Source organism: Atractosteus spatula, chromosome 8 (genome assembly GCF_055471065.1).
Source record: "Atractosteus spatula isolate fAtrSpa1 chromosome 8, fAtrSpa1.hap1, whole genome shotgun sequence".
NCBI classification, from domain to species: Eukaryota; Metazoa; Chordata; class Actinopteri; order Semionotiformes; family Lepisosteidae; genus Atractosteus; species Atractosteus spatula.
The window spans coordinates 47,494,821-47,515,114 of NC_142713.1; the positions used below are offsets into that span (position 1 = coordinate 47,494,821).

Consider the following 20,294-nt stretch of genomic DNA (forward strand, 5'->3'; position numbering starts at 1 on the left):
AGAAACAAGTTCTGCTTTAAGAATGATTTTCGGGAGTTTAAAGAAACAACTGGGGGGTTAATTTAAAGAACCCAGATTGAGAGGCAGACAAAGAAAAAGCTTTGTCTCATACAGCAGCTGTTTTCAGCCCTGGTCCCGTTTTTCAGTTAATTAGAATAAATAACATGGCGTTATTAATTAGCATGAATGCTGAAACAATTTCTGGGCTGCCTACCTGTCCACATCTAAGTGTGTAGAATGTGAACAACTGAACCTGTGCAGAGAACTGTATTTTTGTTGTATTTTTATGAAAACTAATATGAAGGTTTTTTTTGTTCAATGCTTTTCCATTTAGTACCTAAACATGATCAGTAGATAAAACACAGTACGCTTTGAGTTAGAAGCAATAAGTCTCGTTTTTTCCTGTAGAAATATTAGTGTGCAAGATTGGATTGGATGTGGGCATTCATAAAATGGAATTCTGAACTCTTAAAAAATGTTTACAAGCATAAAACATTTGACAAGACACTTACAGTAAAGGCTGTTTATTGATTAGGTGACAGTACTGTATTTCCTTATTCCAACCAGTCTCTTCCTGACTCGTTCTGTGCACCGTGTTTTCTCGAGACCTGCTGTGTGAGGTGTCCTGAATTTGTCCAAAAGCACTGTCCAGGATTGGGGCTCACTTTATTGCCATGTTACATGTTGATTTGAACTTTACTTGAAAGAGATGATCAGGTTGTTTTAGCTTGCTTCAGAATAAACATAATCAAATCTTCATCACAAATACTACTGTACAAAGTATGACAAGTGGAAAAGGTTATCTGTTCAGGAACCCAAAGATTTGCTGCAGTGCTTGAATAAGATAAGCATGATGGTCCACCCAAAAACCTAAGACTTAATCACTATTTTTTGATGGGTCTGTGCAGATAAAATAAATTAAAAAATCATATTCTTTGTATGCGTACAGTAGATTTAAATTAACAATATAGAAACATCATTGGCAGTCATAACAGATTTTTAGACTTCCAAGAAATTAATTATTATTTAGTGTAAATAACAGACCATTTCAAAATGCAAAACAATTATTTGAAATAAAGACATGTAATAACAAGATATTCCTAATATTCCTGCAAAGTTTTAAAAGGATAAAATCACATACAATGGAATACATAGTACTATAAACCATTTTGTATAATATATAAAAATAGTGTATATTATACAGTATATAAAATCTACATTTTTTTTCTTCCACTGGTGAGCATGGACTTAATTTGTTAGCAGCCTCTAGTAAAACATTATTTTTTATCTTTAAGGTGTAAATTACTGAAACACTGTAAAACTATTTTTCCAATCAACATTTTTACTGCCCCAGGAAGATATGTTTTATTAGGAGACTTGAAGTAGTTGAGGAATATTTTGGGTCACCTCATGTTCAATTGCTTGTATTATACAGTCACACAATCTCCATTCTTAGGTATGAGTTACAACATACTATAACTTTACATGATGACATATGATACTGAAATTGAACACTGCAATACATTTGCCCTTTACGCACAAATAAGGACTTTGAAAAAAGGAACTGATGTAAGCTGTTAGTTAAATATCCCTTTTATAAAAAGAACATATTAATTCTTGTACCATATCATCAGGTTAGAGGCACCTTCTTAAAGACTAAAGCTATCATGGAAATCCTTGCAATTACATTCCCTGCTTTCTGATATACCCCATTAGTAAAAAAAAAGTCGAACAAGAATCATTATATTTTACAACTGCTGAGAAATTAATTTCTTAAAGGTTCTCTAAAAACATGAGCTGTGTCGAGAAAATAAACATGGAAAGAATACATAGGGTGCAATGTAGTTTTTCCCATATGTAGTGCTTAAATATGAAATTTAATTTTTTCATGTTTCAGTTTCTCTTTCAAGACAATTGCCATAATTAAAAGAAAAGGCAAACAATAAACAATCCATGAAATCAGTAAACAGCAGCAAACTACAGCAGATACTATATTTGCTGTAAATTAACAAGAGTAGCTTTCACTTAAAAGAAATTACAAACTACGCTTACTACATAAACATTAGTGAAAGAATGCCGATTCAGTGTTGAAAATGCAGCAGGCTATTTTACGTTTCATTTTTACAAAATGCCCACATTTGCAACAAAAGTTAAAACACACTTCAGGTATAACAGCCATGTTGTTAAAGCTGATAACCTGGCTTCTTTCAAGAAACGACTGGATGAAATCTTCAGGTCAACTGGCTACTAATGGATGAACCAAATAGCCTACTCTCTTTTGTAATCTTTCTTATGTTCTTACACAATAAAATTAAATTAAATACCACCACATTTTCCAATACTATCATGTTACAGCGTTCCCTCAAAGGACTTCATAACCAGTTAAAACAAACACAACAAAAGACAATGATTCTGAGTCTTTAAAGTGAACTTCTTATAGCTCTGTGCTTATAGTTTGTGTTTTCATTCCAAAGAGCTCATATGGAAAACAACATACGTTCACAAGCATACAAAATTGACCTTTCAAAGAAGACAACGTTATGTAGCTCAGTAAAAAAATAAAGGCTTTCAAAAACACAAAATGAAAACAAGTTGTCGCTGAGTTTTTTAGAATTAAAAAAAAACAGTAAAGTTGCTGGCATGAAATTCTTAATTTTAGATCTCTCAATGCACCAGTGAAATTTGATTTAGATTTGAAAAAAAATATACATCAATGAATAATTTTGTGCTAAACTTAAAAAAAAAGTCCAGGAAATTTACTAAGGAAGCTGAATAACACTAGAAGCTGGTGCTGAACCATGCAGTAGTAATGACGTGTTACGTGTAAACAAAACAAAAACGCTATGATTACTGTTTGCCTTTGCTTTCTGCCCAAACTGGGGCGAGGGACTGTTCATAGCAGCATTGACTCTTGCATGTTATACCCATCAGCAGGGTGTCTGTAGTGTTGTCCACTAAAGGCGGCTGGATGCTGCTGTCTTGTTGGAGCCTGTGGTTCTGGATAGGAAGTTCTGTAATGGAGTGACCCATCCACAGGCACTGCCGAATAGCTGAACTCATCAACCGGGGACATCTGTGCCCTTTGGAAACTCGGGGACCTTGGCATGCTCGCCATGTAACGGGCATCAGCCTCCAGGCTCGGGTGCCACTGCCGCCCCTGGCTCTCCTGTCTGTAAAGGGGAGTCTGGTCTGGGCGTCTTCTGCCGTCTTGCACATAGTCAACAGATGGATACACCTGTCTTCCTAGGAGCTTGGTCGGCTGTCTTGGACAGTTGCTGGAATTAACAGAATCGTACTGTGCGCTGCTCTCTGCAGGCATAACGACAATTCGGTTAGGCTGGGAAGAGCTGGAAAACTGCCTGTTGTAAGTAGCGTAAGAATTCATGTATGCCTTTTCAGGAGGCAGGCCAATGGGTGCATGTGGCATTAAACCGTACTGCTTATCGTCAGGCTTGACATCCACAATGCTGTTGTACTGCGGCTGGTAGGGCAGAGGAGCCTGTCCAGGTCGGCCGGGGGAATACTGCTGCGAGTTCCCATGATATGTAGTGGGGTTGGAGTAAGACGGAGGAGGGGCTTTATCTGCGGATCTTTGGTCTTGACTTTCAAACGTCAAAGTGTGCTTCTGAGATCTCTGTGGTCCACTTGCACCAATGCTGCTCAACATTTTCGTGGGACTAGCTGAATTCGGTGACTGACTGCCGAAAGACTCGTTCCGAGGACTTCGAGGTTTGGGCCGTTCCAGCAGCTCCTCAGCGTGGTTCTCGAAGTCGTGCTCGGAGCCCGGGACGTTGTCATACTGCGATGCATTGGATCCCCTTTTGGTCTCGTCAACGATTAAACTTCTAGGTTTTGACCGCACAAAAAACAACTCGTCGGGGCTAGACGGAGAGCTGGCACCACTGTAATTGGCGGCCCTGCCTCTCCCATCAGAGACAGACTTTGCAGCTGACTCCGCAAGTTTTATTTCGGAGGGTTTATTCCACCTCGGAGCAAAGTCTTTCCTCGTGCTCGAAGTGGCATTAGAGTTATGGTTAGCAGTAGCGTTGTTGAGTCTCGAGTGGTCCTGAGCCGTGGTCTTGGGCGGCAGTACCCCGCCCTGTTTTCGCAGCTCCGCTTCTGATGGACGATGTGACCGTGCATCGTGTCGGTCTGCCTTGTGCTGCTTCGAGGGTCTCTCAAAAGAGTCTCTCCGTGCCCTGCTGCTGGCCTGCCTCTCCCTGGCCCTCTCAGGCGAGGCACTTGAGACCTTGCTGTTGGAGGCGTGCCCCTCCAGATGAGTGCTGTTGCTCTGTCCGTTGACCACATGATTGGAAATGACTGGCTGCGGTTCAGGTGGCAGCTGCCCAAGCATCTTCTTTGGAAATTCATCCTCTTTACCTAAGAGATAAAAATGTAATAGGGGGTTCAGTTGAACTCTGTGAGTTTTCACCACAGATATTTAGAAAAACACATATACATTATGATATCATAAACCCAATTGTTTTAATTTAAAACCACATGAATAATACATATAAAAGCAAAAGAGCCTTCAAGCACATTTACATAGATGACATACAAATGAATTCTGTCTGTGGGATAAAGGACTTCTTACATTAAAAGCATAAAATCATAACGAAGCTGACAAAGAAGCTACATTCGGATATCACCAAAATGTATAATTAAATCTGACTGTTATCATAGCCAACTGCCACGAAGACTTCAAACACAGAACCTGTGATTTCTCCTGGTTGGATCAGAAGATTTTGGTTCTTACAGAAGAAACGTAATATGTTATGTTTGATTGTACAATAATCACTTGTAAATTTATATATTTGTTTTCATTTTTTCATTTACAAATGAAGGTTCATTATGACTGGAATGAATCATGTCTAACTTCAAAAAGTAAAACAAGCCATACATTTTAATAAGAAACCGATTAACAGTTTCATAGAAAGGGATTAAAAATACTGCTTACTCTGTCTCACCACTCACTCAACAAAGTTACACAGCATGAAAGAGTGCATTACCTGCTTAAAATAAAGGTTATTATTTTGTTTCTTAAGTAAAATGAATGAATAAAAGTGGAATGCTCAAAACACAAAATACAATAACAGAGTTCAGGAGACAGATGGCTTTAAAAAACAAATAAGGTGACAAAGGTGGAAACTATGGAGAAGTGCATTTAGAGGTGAGAACAGGAAGAAAGTCTTTCTGCAAAGGATTGTGAGAGTATGGAACAAGTTACCCAGGTTGTTGAAGTTAATACCCTGGTTTCTTTCAAGCAATGTCTGGATGAGGTCCTTCCAATTAGCTATTAAGGTCAACTGGCCCAGGCTTATCCATAACCACTTACTGCATGTCTTTAAATGAGTTACACAAGCACTAAAATGTGATATCAACAGGATACAAGGTCTGACAGAACTTCCCAATTGTAACTTTACATGCTTATGTGAAGTCACAGTGTGGAAAATTTACAAAACATATGCAAATCATCACTTCTTCATTAGAGATTTTTTTTTCAAATTGGTCTAATTCATTTTAAACACAATTCTCAACAACATCAGGTACTGTAGAGAAAATACACAGAATAGAGAAGGTGCACAGGACGAAAGGCTAGAAAAGACTAAAATCCCTAATGACCACTTGGCATGGCAGGTAGCTAGATGTAAAACTCAATTTCTTAAAATAATTTGAAATGACATGAAACAGAATTAAGATAGCGTATACAACTTTTTCACAAATTGCACAGCCAACAGAAGTTAATTTCTTACTCTAAACAGGAGCAGAAATGTCACACAAAATCTTTGTAAGCCTGTCCTTAAACTGTACATATTCCTTTTTGCTGCTACTGCTCAAGATTACAAGGCGCTTCCTCAAATTATTAAAACAATTGTCTCAAAATAAAGCACCACAATTTGGAGGACACTGAAATTTCCATCACAATGGCTACATTTTTTTTAAACATCCCCTTTGGAAACTCAAATTTAGCAGTTTACAAGTTTAGCAGTTTAAACAAAAGCTTCTCATTTCACATAAAAACTTATTTTAACATTCCTGTGGAAATAAATGACCCAGTGTGTGCAAAACACAGAGTGAAATGCTTTGTATTAACACTGAATGACTTGAACACAGTGCTTCTCACGATTCAAAGAGATGTGGTTCAATACATCTGCTCAAAAAGCATGAAGATCAAAAGTGTCTGTAGAAGCATGCTAATGATATGAAATCTGGCTAATGTTTTTCTGTATGAGGCTCATCAAATTTAAAATGTGTATAACCCAAGAGGCATAAAAAATGATGTATTGTAATTATGGTTAATGACAGCAGTAATTCAGACAATTTCAGATCACTCAGTCTGTACCCTGAATGTGTAATTGTGGCTTTAGCTCATCATCTGAACCACTTACAGGAAGATAACTGAGGTTCTGCATAAGACCTCGTGCCCTTATGTTTGAAGGGATGAAAACTGACAACTGAATAACTGGACACATGGTATGGAACTTCAAGTTGGGAACAATGCAGACTGAAACAGAAATGACAACATGTAACAGTTTTGCCCACCAGCCATTGTTGTACGGGGGGATGTGAGTTCCAGGCTGTTTAAGACTTTTGCAGGCTAGCAATGAATCAAGAGAGGAAGAAAATAAAAATAAAGCAGAGAGATTAATGACAGAATAGCCAATTCATAATAGTGGATAAGGAGAATTTTTGAAAATGTTTAATGTTTATCGGTTGGTAAGTGAGATTACACAGTCACCTATTTTAATATGTATACATGTCTCCTCTATTCAGATATGTACAATCTGAATTTTTCTATATAAAAAAAGCAGATACTTCACTACATTAACTGCTATACATTTTACAGCTCATTCTTCAAATCATACTCAGACTATGAACTCAATGTGCAACTTTTTCCCCTCAATAGGTAATCTCTTTAGAAGTATTCTTTTTCTTAGGAATCAATGTGTAGAAATAAATGCCTCACATGGACTTTCAAATACAAAAGGGTAAAACTATCTGCTCAACCTGAATATTAGAAAAGGGCTTATGATATTCAATTCTATGGGAAAGTTTAGTTCAACATAAACCAGGAAACTGCCTCTTGCCACTGACAACCTCGAGAAACAAAGATGTGATTTTGCACGTTATTGCCACCAAGTGGACAGCAGAGAGAACTGAGAAAATCTGATTTGGCTCCAAGTACAAAGAAATGTGCCTGAAAACACAGAAGCCAAATGTTGAATGAGCTTAATATATTGTTTGCTGCTGCTCGAGAATTCAATCATTGCATTCAATAAGCTTTTTGGAGTGGGTTTGTTTATGTGTAGGGCCACAAGTGGTGTACTTAGTTAAAACAGGAAATTGTGCCAGAGTGCACACAGTCCCAAAGACTCAGTTGTGCCAAGATGTCTTTTCTAAATCCTGACACTACACAGTCTCCCACATAAATCTCAAATGAAAATTTTGACCGGGACCCACAAGACCATGTAACACTGGTAACTCTGTTCTCAAATCTATGGAGCCGATTTACGTCTGGGTTGTTTTTGGATTTGGAACTGGTTAATTGATACAAGTAAGGCGTACAGATAAGGAGTGTGATTGGGGGTGGTAGGCAGAGTACCTAACGTGTCAGGACCTTATCAATGATTTAGGGTCTGGTATAGTCAACAAAGATGCTAAGTTTGCAGATGAAACTAAAATAGAAAAGTTTCCATAATCAAGACAGGGCAAACACCTGGCACATGTTTTCACCTTTAATGAAAACAAGTGCAGAGTGTTACATGCTGGTAGAAGAAACAAACTGTAAACATAAGACTGGAAAACACTATGAATTTGTAAAAGTACATTTTAAAATATATTTTATAGACAAGAAGTGGACCCAATAATAACGGCAAACAGAGAAGTACAACAGGATGCATTCCCAGACTGGACAACTCAGAGCAAATTAATCATTTTTGTTTTGAACAGAGAGGTGTCCAAGATGACCCCATTCAAATACTTAAAATCCTCTTAAGGCTTAACACAAACCATAGGACGCAAGTGGAAACTATGGCCAGGCACATTTAAAACCAGGAACAGGTGGCACGTTTTGCACAAAGGGTTGTGGGAGTCTGGAACGAGCTACAGAGCAGTTGAAGGTGATTCCTGAAGGAGTCCAGGGTTATTGGATCAACGAAAACACTTGTGATCAGAACCGAGCAACCCAGGCTGGCACAACAGGCCTTTTGCGGGTGATAAAAATGTTTTTTCTTCTTAGGGCCCTGACCCTAACTAAGCATGCTTACTCTGGACTATGCTGACAGGATTTTGTTTTATATTTGTTAAACTGAATGTCGGCATGCTGAGTTAAGTGATGTTAACGAAATGAATTGTTGAGCCTGGTGCATCTCTCTTGGCAAGAACTAAACAAATCTCTGGGCGTGTTCCTGCTTTGAAAATTTCCCCGTCCCGCTCTGTACAAACACAAAAATAAATGAAGTGGAGATATACTTTACCAGGGGGTGGCAATTCCAGCTTTGCCCGTCTCAGCTCTGACATGGAGTTCTGCAGCTGCTCAATCACAAAGTCGTCCTCGAAGAAGAAGTCTTTAGACAAAGTCACCTGCAGGAACTCTACCAGCTCCTCCATGGACAGCTTTGTCAAGTGCTCTGCAGTGGAAAACACGGTCATGTATTCACTGCAAGTCCTCTGTGGTACAGGTCTATTTAACTTGGCTGACGTTTCCCCGTGACTCAAATTTAACAGTAAAAGCGCAGAGTAAACCGTGTGGTAACAAAAAGGTCAGATGTGCAATAACAAGTCGTAGTAGCTGTAGGAGTAGCTGTTTAAAACTACATATACGAAATGTTGACTATAGCAATAACTTGATTTAATTTGTAAATTCAAATAAAATGATGTATTTTACACAAAATGGTGTTTATTTGTAAATGTTCCTATATATATCGCAACATTGTCACTTCCAAATTTAAAACATCTGTTGGATCGCATCTAGTCTCAAATCTATCTCTAAATCCTGACACCACACAGTCTCCCACATACAGTAAATCTCAAATGAAGACTTCAGGATTCAGATTAATTGTCAAATTAAGAACTGGAGCCAAAAAAAACTCTCCCAAAACTCCTATTAAACTAACATTAATATTGATTGATTTAGAAATCAAAAGGGAACTTCTCATGTTGCAAAAAATACCTTTTCAAATGACAACAATTAATCCTACTATATTCACACAGTAAGGACATCTGAAGTAGACATTTAATAATAAGTAGAAATAAACTAGTGTGTAAGTAATTTAACCTCCCTTCATTATAAATTCATTTGCAGAAGACAACAGATTTTATCTAAACTGGGCCTGAAAAAATACAGTATTAAACAGGTCCTAATGATGTCTTTATCAAGCAGTGTGGAAAAAAGACCCAAAGAGTTTATTACAAAGTTATATGAAACAAGAGTTGTATGACTCCATGGTAGCAAACAAAATCTAATCAGATGAGGCAGCTTTGCATTTTATGATGTCTCATGGATAAAATAAAAATTGGGAGCACATAGTGCAGTTGATTTAGGAAGCAATCTGCAAACAAATGATACAAGCCACTCGTGAATCATTGCTCTTCTCCGAATACTTGTTCAAGAGCTGCACAAGGCCAGGTCATTTAAGAACATGGACTGCAGCAGAATAGTATTGTTTTGAGCTCTGTAAATGTTGTGCTATCTAACTAATACATTGAAACAAAAGCAATCTGACAGTTACCGAAGCTCTGGGGAAGCCGAAGCATTGTATTAATTCAGTTTCTGCTACAGTCTGATGTACAAGTTACCTGTTGTAGCGTGCTAAACCTCTGCTAAAGTATTACATAAAATCAAAGAAAAATATTGAATATATAAATCCTGATATACAAAAAGTAGCTGCATACAAAGTAGCTTAAATTTTTAAGGAGGGAGGGGGGTTGTGTTGTATTTGAGAATAATCCAGGGGGTATCGTCTTACTTTTGTGGAGTTTAAGGATAGTGTAAGACATGGCAGTAAGAACCCTTTCTCCTTCTAGGATGTAAATGTCCCATATCCTTAGGGTCAGAGTAAAAGGAGTCTGTAAGACAGAGATGGAAAACAAAATTTCAATCACGATAAATAGTTTTCATGATCTGAATCTCTACTTCTCCACTTTGTTTTTACTGCTTATATACAGTATGTTGCGCATCAAAAAAACGAATCATGGCTGCAATAAATTCTAAAACTTGTTAAAAACAAATTACAGAACAGTTGAGAAATGGGTCAATTCATTCTGCTGATTATGATTTGTCATCAACAGGGTTGAGAGGATCTACTGTGAAAGTCACAAGCTAGTGGCCTGTGTGGCTCCTGGCCCAGGTTGCAGATATGATCTGGAGGGATTCTGTCCCGTTTCTTGACGGGCATGCTCACTGATTTATGAGCGCTATTTGTTACATGTCATCGAAGGCTCATCCCTCAGATGTTCAATTGGGCTCAAGTAGTATGACAGTCACATTCCCATCTTGCAAAAAAAGCAGCATGAGGACGTGTTTTGCCCTGCTTTAATGTTGTCACACCAGGCTGACCCTAAGGTGACCACCTGAGCAGGTGAGAACCCAGGACATGATCAATGTATCGCCACGGAGTCAGACTGCCATCACTCATTACAAGCAGAGTTCTCTAGTGACTAGACAATCCTGCCCAAGCAGCCACACTTGGACTTCCCTATCAAAGGGCCTGCTGCGCACAACAATTATCACAGCACTCTGTAAAACAGTCGCTGGTGTTCCTCAGGGTGGTCTTTGCTGATGAGCCTACCAGAGGCATTGCTCTGACATACTGATTGCTCCCTTGATAAAAGGGATATATAGTTTCCTTTCTGGGTTTTTCCTTCTTGATTTTCATCAAGCTTCATCATCAAACAGGTCACCTCATCACCTGTGCCCAATCTAAACTCGGTCAAAGTCACTTGAGTGTATTCTGGGCAGTCATGAATGATCAATTAATCAAAACAATGCCAAAAACATTTACTAGATCTTCAAATGCATATATGCATATCTTTCAGAAAAAAAATGTTTTAAAAGAACATGTGCAAAAAGGGGGATATCTTTTTTTTATGTTCAGTATATACTTAGTCTGAAATCTGAACCCTTTGGGTATACAGTTACTGTAAGACAGCCACTGTAGAATTCAACAGTACATGGTCCCCATTGCAACACATTATCAGTTAGGACACAATCAGTCTGCTTTAAAGAGTAGTGTCCAAACCAAGCCCATACGGTCTTAACTGGTAATACTATATGAACAAAAATAGACATACTGTATGTTGACAATACACACATATATAAAAATAATTCTTATTATGATTTTAAATGAAATGATGAGCGTTAAGACTATAAAGGCCCACAGCCACCCATGCTTCATTAATTAAAAGTACTCTAAATTACTTTGTCATTAAGTAGTTCCACAGACAAAACATTTTCTCTGGGTTGTTTAAAAAAATACTTCAGGAAAAGAAAGGTTTGGAAGGTAAATAAAGCACCTACTCTATCCAGGAAACACTGAAAGAACCACTTCATGGTGTAAAGGCTGGTGTAAACTTCTTGGGAGTCCTGTGAAAATAAAATCCAAAAGGCCTTTACTGTGTCCCTTCAGAAGACCCTGTCCCCTAAGAAAAACACGACAGAGACCTCACATGGAATTGAGCAGTTCCATTTTCAACACAGGAAATTTTAAAGTTTAAAAAGAAGAGGGTAACAGGACATGCCAATGCTCAAATATCTTCTAATTATCATCCTGTTCCCTTTGCCTTTCTGGTTTAAAGGACATTTCTTATGAGTCAATGTCAAAATCAGTAAATTCTTAGAACTCTCCAAAAACTGTAACAATCAGTGATTATTATATTGTTTAAAATTCGCAAGTAGTTACATGCTTATATATCAGCTTCTCACAGGGCAGCCCAAATCCCTGTAACACCAGTGTTTGCTGACCTCTAACTCCCAATAACTCAACTGAACTCATTAATTTAAATTGGACTTTTTTATGGTTTTCAGTCATAAAGGAGAGACTGAGTTACTGACAAATGCGTTGGCCCCTGGATGGATTGGTGAGGATACTGAGAAAAGTCAATGCTGACTCTGATGTTCGTGGTCTTGACAGGCATCATTGCATTGTTTTTACTGAAGTTGCTAATGTTGTCACAGCTGACGTCTTAAAAGGATGGGATAAAAAATTCAGATGTGGCTATGCTCAGAAGCAATGGCATTTATGACTGTAAAATCAGTAAGTCAGTGTAAAAACAGTATTTGGAAAATCAATCACAGATTCTATTAAGTCGCTGAGAGCTGATTTGAAAAGAGTCTGCAAACACTGACATCTCAATCAGCCATGGATGGGAAGCCCTGCTCTAGAAGTAACTTTGATATATTTTATAAAAATACAGTCGTCAAATTAAAACAAAGATGAAATGGAGCAATTTGGGCTATACAAAGTAAAAAGTAAATCATTATACACAGAAACTAAAAGAAGAAAGAGAGGAAGAAAAAAATCAGCAGTGTTCTGCTGAACATCAGCCCTACAACTCTGATCTTTCTAAATTACCAAGTGTTGCTTCAGTTTAGGCATCATCTTTTTCAAAATGCGGTCATGGTGCTCTTGAAACCTCATCAGCTTGGGAAACCCAGGAACAAAAAATCCTGAAATTGAGAAGTAGTTGTACATCTTATAAAAAACAACAACAAACATTTGTAGGTCCTTCAGTTACTATAGTGTTCAATTCAATCATAACATCCTGCCATTAAATCGAGAGATATTAGATGGTGTGAAAGCAGCACCACTATATGTGCAACACTACAGAAAACTGTAGTTCAAGGATTCTTGAATATTTATCAAGGAAAGCTGTTTTACCGAATGCCCAAGGCTAAAAACATTAGCATCTTGTAGTATCTAGTATTTTGCAATTTGTGATCTTAGAACCTTCTATTTGATACAAAATACAAACACAAACAAGAAGAGGTTAAATGTGTTTATAAATGTATCTATACCCATCTATATCTTATGGTCATCTACTATACAATCAGACATCTATCTACAGTACCCAGAAATACAGACAATTTCAAAGAGTTACCAGAATAAGGAATACTGTAAAATGTATATAGGCTCTATACACATACATTTAGTGTATGCCCATATATATACAGACATCTTTTACAGCATGTCTATGTTGGTTATCAAAAGTATTCACCCTCCCTTTTTTTTAAACATTTTATTGTGTTTTAATATGGAATTGTAATGTATTTAATGGGGAGTTTTTGATATTGATTGATAGAAAACCCTTCTGTCAAAGTGAAAACAAAATTCTACAGATCCTCCTAAATTACATATAAATATAAAACAGAAAATATGTGACTGGATAAGTATTTCCATTGCATATCCCTTTATTTAGGGAAAAATGAAAGAAGATAAGCTGTGCTAAACTGGGCCTCATTTTTGATAGTTCACAAGCTCCCACACAGCTGCTATCTTGTTGTGGGTTATTGTACTTCAAAACCAAGTTGCAAGATTTAGATTTTTAAATGTTACCCATTGATTCTAAATTTAATCTAAACTTGATTGAAGAATTGAATGTGTGAATGTTACTTTTGATCCTGAGATAATTCTGAGAAGAGTTAATCATTAATATTTTCACTTGAATCTTGTTTGTCTGCAGACTTTAGACCTGTATTTGGCTATCGTATCTGTTAACTTCTTGCATTTCATCTTATTGAATATTTTGGGTTTTTAAAAAATAGATATTTGGTACCTGCTTTATACTGATCTCCGAGTTTAGCTGTGAACAGCGTGCCCATGCATTTTACAATAAAACTGTAAAATTAAATTTGATAACATTTGCTGTTATTGAAATAAAATCAGGATATCACTTTTAATATCAAACCACTTTTTAAATTCAAGATTCCCAATTATTTTTCTAATTCACTTTGTCAGCTGCAGTAAATGTTTTACTTTGATGTGCACCCTGAAATATCACGTGATAAGAGTCACTTAATTATAAATTTAAAAATGACTCCGCCCTCCTGCAGTTTTACAGCTACCAGAGCTGACTTGATAAAATCAAAGCACAGGCATGTTCTCTTTAATGACTCTGGATCTATGAAATGAGTTTGAGCAGCTCTTTACCGTGCATTGCATGTTTCTGTCCAGATAGAAGTTTAACCAGGGCCCAGAAGGCATCCTCTTCATTCATATAGATGAGGAGCAGAGCTGTGATCTGGCTCATTCCCTGACAGTATCCAACCTCCTGTGGAGAGAACACCAACACAGTAATTACGTCTTCTCCTTCAGAAGTTTTCCCGCACAACAAATGGAAAATCAAAGAATCTCCCTGCCAGAAATGGAAGCAGAGGGTGTCCAGGATTTACACCATTAAAAATATATATATTTTTGAATTCACTGCCAACAGATTAGAGTTGTCAGAAAAGTGACCTCACCAGCACAGACACTGATAAGAGAGAAAGACAAAGATTAAGATTGTAAGGGTACAAAGATGACAGAAGAAGCCATAAATTGTATCGTCAAATGCCGTTATGCTTCACTTCACAAAGATTTTTCACAGAAACAGAAGAACTGTAACCAAACCCTAAATCCAAAGTCATCACATTTTAACATCTCAGTACTTGGGTGTGGGTTTTCTCTTTCCTATTACTGATGTCCTGTATTCTGCAGAGACTATTATCAAATATCACAAATAGTTATATGCACTATTTTTAAAAATCTAATATACTGTAAGTACTTTTGGTATTAACGATATTCTAGATACGTTAACAAAATACTACATTATGTACAGGTCAGATGTTTGGAAGTAACAGATGTTACACAGAATTAGAGGAGTTTTGTTTTTAAACACAAGAAAAGTTACTAAAATGAGAGGAGGCCATTCAGACCACCCAAATCTTTTGGTTGCTAGTACCTAAATGATCAAAGATCTCATCCAGTCATTTCTAGAAAAAGCTTCAATAACATGGCTAGGTAACTTGTTTCAGACCTCCACAAACCCTTCTGTAAAGAAGTGCCTTGTGTTCTCATTTTTAAATGCATTTCCTTCTAGTTTTGTCTTGTGTCCCCTGGTTTGTGATTTGTTATATATTCTGAAAAAGTCCACACGGTTTACTTTGTCAGTGCTTTTTGAGGATTTAGATTTAGGTGAAGTAATCTCTTAGTCTTCCTAAAATGTCCAGACTAAAATGCTTCAGTTAATTCAGCCTGATTCCAGAGCAGCAGCATCTTTTTAAAGCATGGTGACCAAAACACTGTGTACAGTATTAAAGCACCACATTCTTTACAGTGTATTTCCCAAGTAATGACTTCTAGCATATGAAGTCATACACTGTACATGACGTATGCGTCTTCAGTTTGTACCTTGCACAATTCCATTAACGTAGTAAATAATGTGCTCGTGCATGTAATCCAACACTACCCAGACACCACCTCCTTACGAACCAGCAATTTCTGGAAATGTTACAATATTTTGCGCTAACTAGATGGGCATTTGATATATTCAAACGCAAAATGCATTTCAAGTGCTGCAAAACGGACCACAGAAGTACTTAGTAAGAAGATTTTTTATTTTGAAAGAAAAGTAAACAATTTTTTCTCCAAGTTGAAAAACAAGTAAGCTGTGCACTTTCTCAGTCTTTGCCCGCTTCAATGTTGCCATGAAATGATTAGGGCTCCCTGTTGAAATGAAGCAAATAAAACACTATCTAATTCATTGTCTTCAGTGCCTTGTTTTCCTTGAGCAGCCCTCTCTGAAGTCAATCGTACTAAGAAAATATCTATTTTTTCCACTATTTGTTAAGAGTTGCCAAGAAACTTAGAAGCTGGGCGCCTGAGGAATAAGGTTCAATTCATTCCCACCTCCAGTACTTCTGTATATCATTTGTACCTTCCAAACTTTTATCTCTAAAGTTTGATTTAATCTAGTTTTCATCTAGTTTATGAATACAAGCATACCATCTGTTAGACTGGACACTGTAGCTTAAACATTAAGAATTAAAGTAGGCATAGCCTATTAAAAAGAAGAAATTTCAGTGAGCTCTATAAAATGTTCAGTATAGCAGACTGGAGATCACCAGAGAGATCCCTCAAGAGAGGGACTGATACTGCGGTGCTGACGATGAGATCTTTAATAATTCATAGGTTCAGAACAGATTTTCAGTGACTTTTGTGCAAGCACTGTAACGAGACGAAAGCAGAACCCAACAAAGAACACAGACAAACTAGATCATAACAGGCATGAGATTCAAAATGCACAAAAGAGGTAGAAAAGAAACAGCTTTGCAGATTTGCCGATGTGGCAAACTAGAAGAGTACATGACATAAGCGGAGCTCTGAAATTTAGCAGTGAAAGCAGCCTCATCCATTTCATCTGAGCAGGAATGCTGTTGTTACGATGTGAAGCCCAAGGCTTTACTGCGCCACCCACACAAACACAATTAATACCAGAATAATGCTCCCCATGTGGTAGGATGGGCATGAAGCTAACAGCTGACAGCGATCAATTTCTGCGTTACAAAGCCACTTTTCATTTGAAGGCCACACATTAGTTTTCAATTAATGTTCTTTCCATGAAGAACAATTCAAACTCTTAAGTGCTCAATAAATAATAAATAAGATTATGAAATATTCAGACCAGCAGTGTAAACATCACTTACTGTGTTATACATGGAATAAGCCGTTAGGACATGAAATAAGGCTTGTTGCCTGTGAATTAAAAAAAATGGAAAAAAGTTATTTTTTAAAATACAAGTGTAATAAACTAGACCAATTAAGTTAAAATTCCTGAATTCCTCCACTAATACTAAACAGAAACTAAACACCTTATTTCAGGGAAGCTGTTTTACAGAAACTGGAACAGGATGGACATACGGTATGGCCTGAAATTTGCGAGCTGCATTAACTTGAATTTTACAGGCCAAAAAAACAAACAGTTGGAATGAAGGAAGCCATCTGTGTGTCACTATAATAAGGAAAAAAGATCCTCATATTTATAGTATGCAGCACATTTCTAACCTTAAAGTAGTTATAATTGCATATAACCTCATTTAAAGAGACATCTGTCCTACTACTGTTTTCTCTTGTTTATGTTTCCATTAAGTTCGGTAATTTTAAGAAGCATTAACCAAAACTATACATATAGCTATTATATGTAGAGTACTGGTAATATTTACTGAAATGAAGGAGATATTACACACTACGGATTAATAGTTCTTGTATATAGATGATGTGCCCTAGTATAGTATTTTACACTTCCATGTTATGAAAGCTATCATTTGTCAAACAACCCCTCATAAAATGCCACAAAACTTTAAGGCCTAGAGAGCTATGCCTTGATAACACTGTGGAATTGTAAATATGTTAACATAACAAAGATTGCAAACGAGAATTGGAGACCATTTGGTCTACAGTATGTAGCCTGCTTGGCTTATAATAGCTAAATGACCCAAGGGTCTAATCTAGCTGTTTCTTGAAAGAAACAAAGGTACTGGCTTCAACAATGTGGCTGAGTAGCTTGTTCCATGCTCCCACTCTTTGCGTAAAGCAATGCAATGAATTTTCCTTTCCAACAGACAAAATGCTCACATGACAGAAGAACAGAAATGACATTTTTAGTTAATGGAGGCTGGTCTTATAGGCTGCTTGCTGCTCAACTTTGTGTTTCACCCAGTGCTGCTTAAGGTTTTGCTAGAGTGGTTCAATGTCAGAGAAAGCTCAGCTTCTTAAGAGATTAATTCTCATCTAGAATACCATAAAATTAAAATGGTTTTAATGCAACCAGACGGGTATCAACAACCTTAACCAAATAATACTATTGTGTAATTTTCCAAGGTTGCTGGGGTATTTAAAAAGAACAATTACTGCTATAAACAGGTAGAATTAGATGGTATTTTCAAATGACAACATTAATACTACTATTACAAAAACTACAGACAAAACTGCAGCCTTTGGATTGGGTCAAATAAAAATCCAAACAAAACAGGCTTGACACAACAAGGGCACAATGTCAGTTTTCATCCAGAAACTGTATGGCCAATGTAGCAATTTTTTTATAAATTGTGGACAGCTGGTCCACCAACCATAATTACAGAAAAGGTATAAAAATATTCCCCTTTCAGACAAGGTCCTCTTAATACAACTTTTCCTTGTAAAGTGAAATATCTGCCCTGTGCTATAAGAACTCTGCTCAAACCTGCCTGCAAACTTTAACTCCTCTTTTGCATTTTAATGCTTGACTGGGCTTCCTTGTTCTTCTCAATTTGCACAATATTCTTCCTTGAGATGGTGCACACTCAGTAGAACTAGTTCTTAGAAATTTATGGCATGCCTTGCCTTTACACATTATTGAGCTCAGCAAAGAAAGACTCTTATGTGACCCTTCCCTCCTTGTGATCATTTGTATTATATTATAAAAGGCAACATCTGTTGTTTTTCTTCTGTGTTGAGAGATGTCAAGAAAATTGAAAGAGAAAACTTGATGCACTCTTATTCTTTCACTATAATGCTCTGTTTATGGAATTATAAAAAATCAATTTTTATGAGTCAGAAGTTCTTCGGTAAACCAAGCAATCATATTTAGAAATGACTCCTTAATTGAGGCACAAAATGCTATTTCATGGTACAATGGATAGCAATAAAAAAGTCCTTTTTGACAAATATACATCACACAAATTCTCCTTTAACAATAACCCTTTTATAATGATGTTTCTTGATAATATGCCAGAACTACAAATTTATTGTCAAGTGAAAATTGTTCAAATGAATATTTATGGCTATAGTTTTTTTGTGAATAAATGTAAAACATTGAGATTCTTGATCAAAAAAAGGAAAGGCGAAACATCTTGATCATAAAGAACATATCTGAACTAGAGGGTTTTACTTCACATGGTTACATGTTCCCAAATGAACAACTGAATTGATTTTTTTTGTTTATTTCCAGGATGAATAAGAAGGAAATCACAGAGAGGAAAAACCAGGACAGGCACACTGAGAAGACATGTGACAGGAACATCCAAATTACCCTGTGGTGAAGCAAACATTTTTCACAGCTCCCCATTATCTTCATGCAACATGCACAGTGTAGGGGCTACATATACTGTATAATTATTATCACTGTAGGAATTGACTAGGCTTTTTAATTGCTGTTTGTACAACTCAGTGGTGCCTTGAGGTGGGAGAAGATATCAGAAGAACAGTGAGTATATCAGCCTCATGGCTGGGCAGTCCTGGTATCGGAGTGCCTGTTTGTCTGCAGGTTTTCATTCTAACTAGGATCATAATGACCTGAAACAGCCCATTATTGGCTTAATGAGTCCAATTTAATAACTTGCAATTCGCTTTGCAGGTGATAGAACCGGTGATAGAATCACTCAATGGCCCGAAGGCATTTACCCAGCTGAGCAGAGATTTGCTCAAGGGTCAAAGATGTCAAGTCCTGCACAAAAAGAAGATGCATCAAATTCATCTCAATACTGGATTGTGTTTGGCTCATCAAAGTATTCAAAGTATTTGATTTCTCCAATTGGTGCAAATAGACCATGAAGTTCATACAGAGCAAGACCAGATGAATCTTAGTGGGTTGTTATCCCACTCAAGTTGAAGAGAAAAACAATATTACCTGACTGGTATACCGTAACTTCTTTCAATGAAGGCTCAGCACTAACCTTCATGAATTGCATTCAGGCCTAAGAAAAGACCCAAGGGAACACCTGTCTAATCTCACAGAAAATACAATTTAATTCTCACCGAGGTCTCTTATTTATATTCTTAAAATGAGACGAAATCCTGGTGGAATTGTTCTGTGTGAAACTGTAGTGCTGTAAGTTGGCCATATTTCTATAGGTTTTTCAATCTCAGGTGTCACACAAGACTCCACATTTAAACACAAACTACACCTAGACATAACTGAAGTATGATATGTCTCACAATGAGTAACACACAGTATAGCTCTTAGAAGTGTATAAACCAGTCTTGTTTTATAAGATGGGAGATTTAATGAGCACTGTGAGCACTCAGTGATTTTATTTATATACAAGGAATCGGATTGTGTATGAGGGGTGGTGAATCCTGGGCACCTGGCCAATTGGGTTTTGACCAAGTATTGATGATTTGTTCAATTAGGTGGTTTGGAACCCATCGGTAAAGAAAATCCCGACACCCTGTAGCCCTCAAGGGACACTGTTGACTATTCTCGACTTAACTGAATTAATTTACTAAATTGATCAAAACTAACATGTTCCAGGTCTTTGCATATTGATGAAAGACCTGTTA

The 20,294-nt window shown here is 37.0% G+C and overlaps 1 protein-coding gene across 2 annotated transcripts in view; it reads right to left on the reverse strand.

Moving 5' to 3' along the window:
* Positions 1-511: 511 nt before the first annotated feature.
* The window catches only part of usp6nl (USP6 N-terminal like), an 87,986-nt gene continuing 68,203 nt past the window's right edge, over positions 512-20,294 (reverse strand). For both annotated transcript variants that reach the window (XM_088923895.1, XM_088923894.1), the window contains 7 exons: positions 16,682-16,730; positions 14,148-14,268; positions 12,573-12,667; positions 11,519-11,584; positions 9,969-10,068; positions 8,478-8,630; positions 512-4,380 (listed from right to left, as the gene is read on the reverse strand). In XM_088923895.1, the coding sequence (XP_088780021.1) occupies positions 2,894-4,380; positions 8,478-8,630; positions 9,969-10,068; positions 11,519-11,584; positions 12,573-12,667; positions 14,148-14,268; positions 16,682-16,730 (2,071 nt within the window). In that variant the 3' untranslated portion in view covers positions 512-2,893. The remainder of the gene's footprint in view (positions 4,381-8,477; positions 8,631-9,968; positions 10,069-11,518; positions 11,585-12,572; positions 12,668-14,147; positions 14,269-16,681; positions 16,731-20,294) is intronic.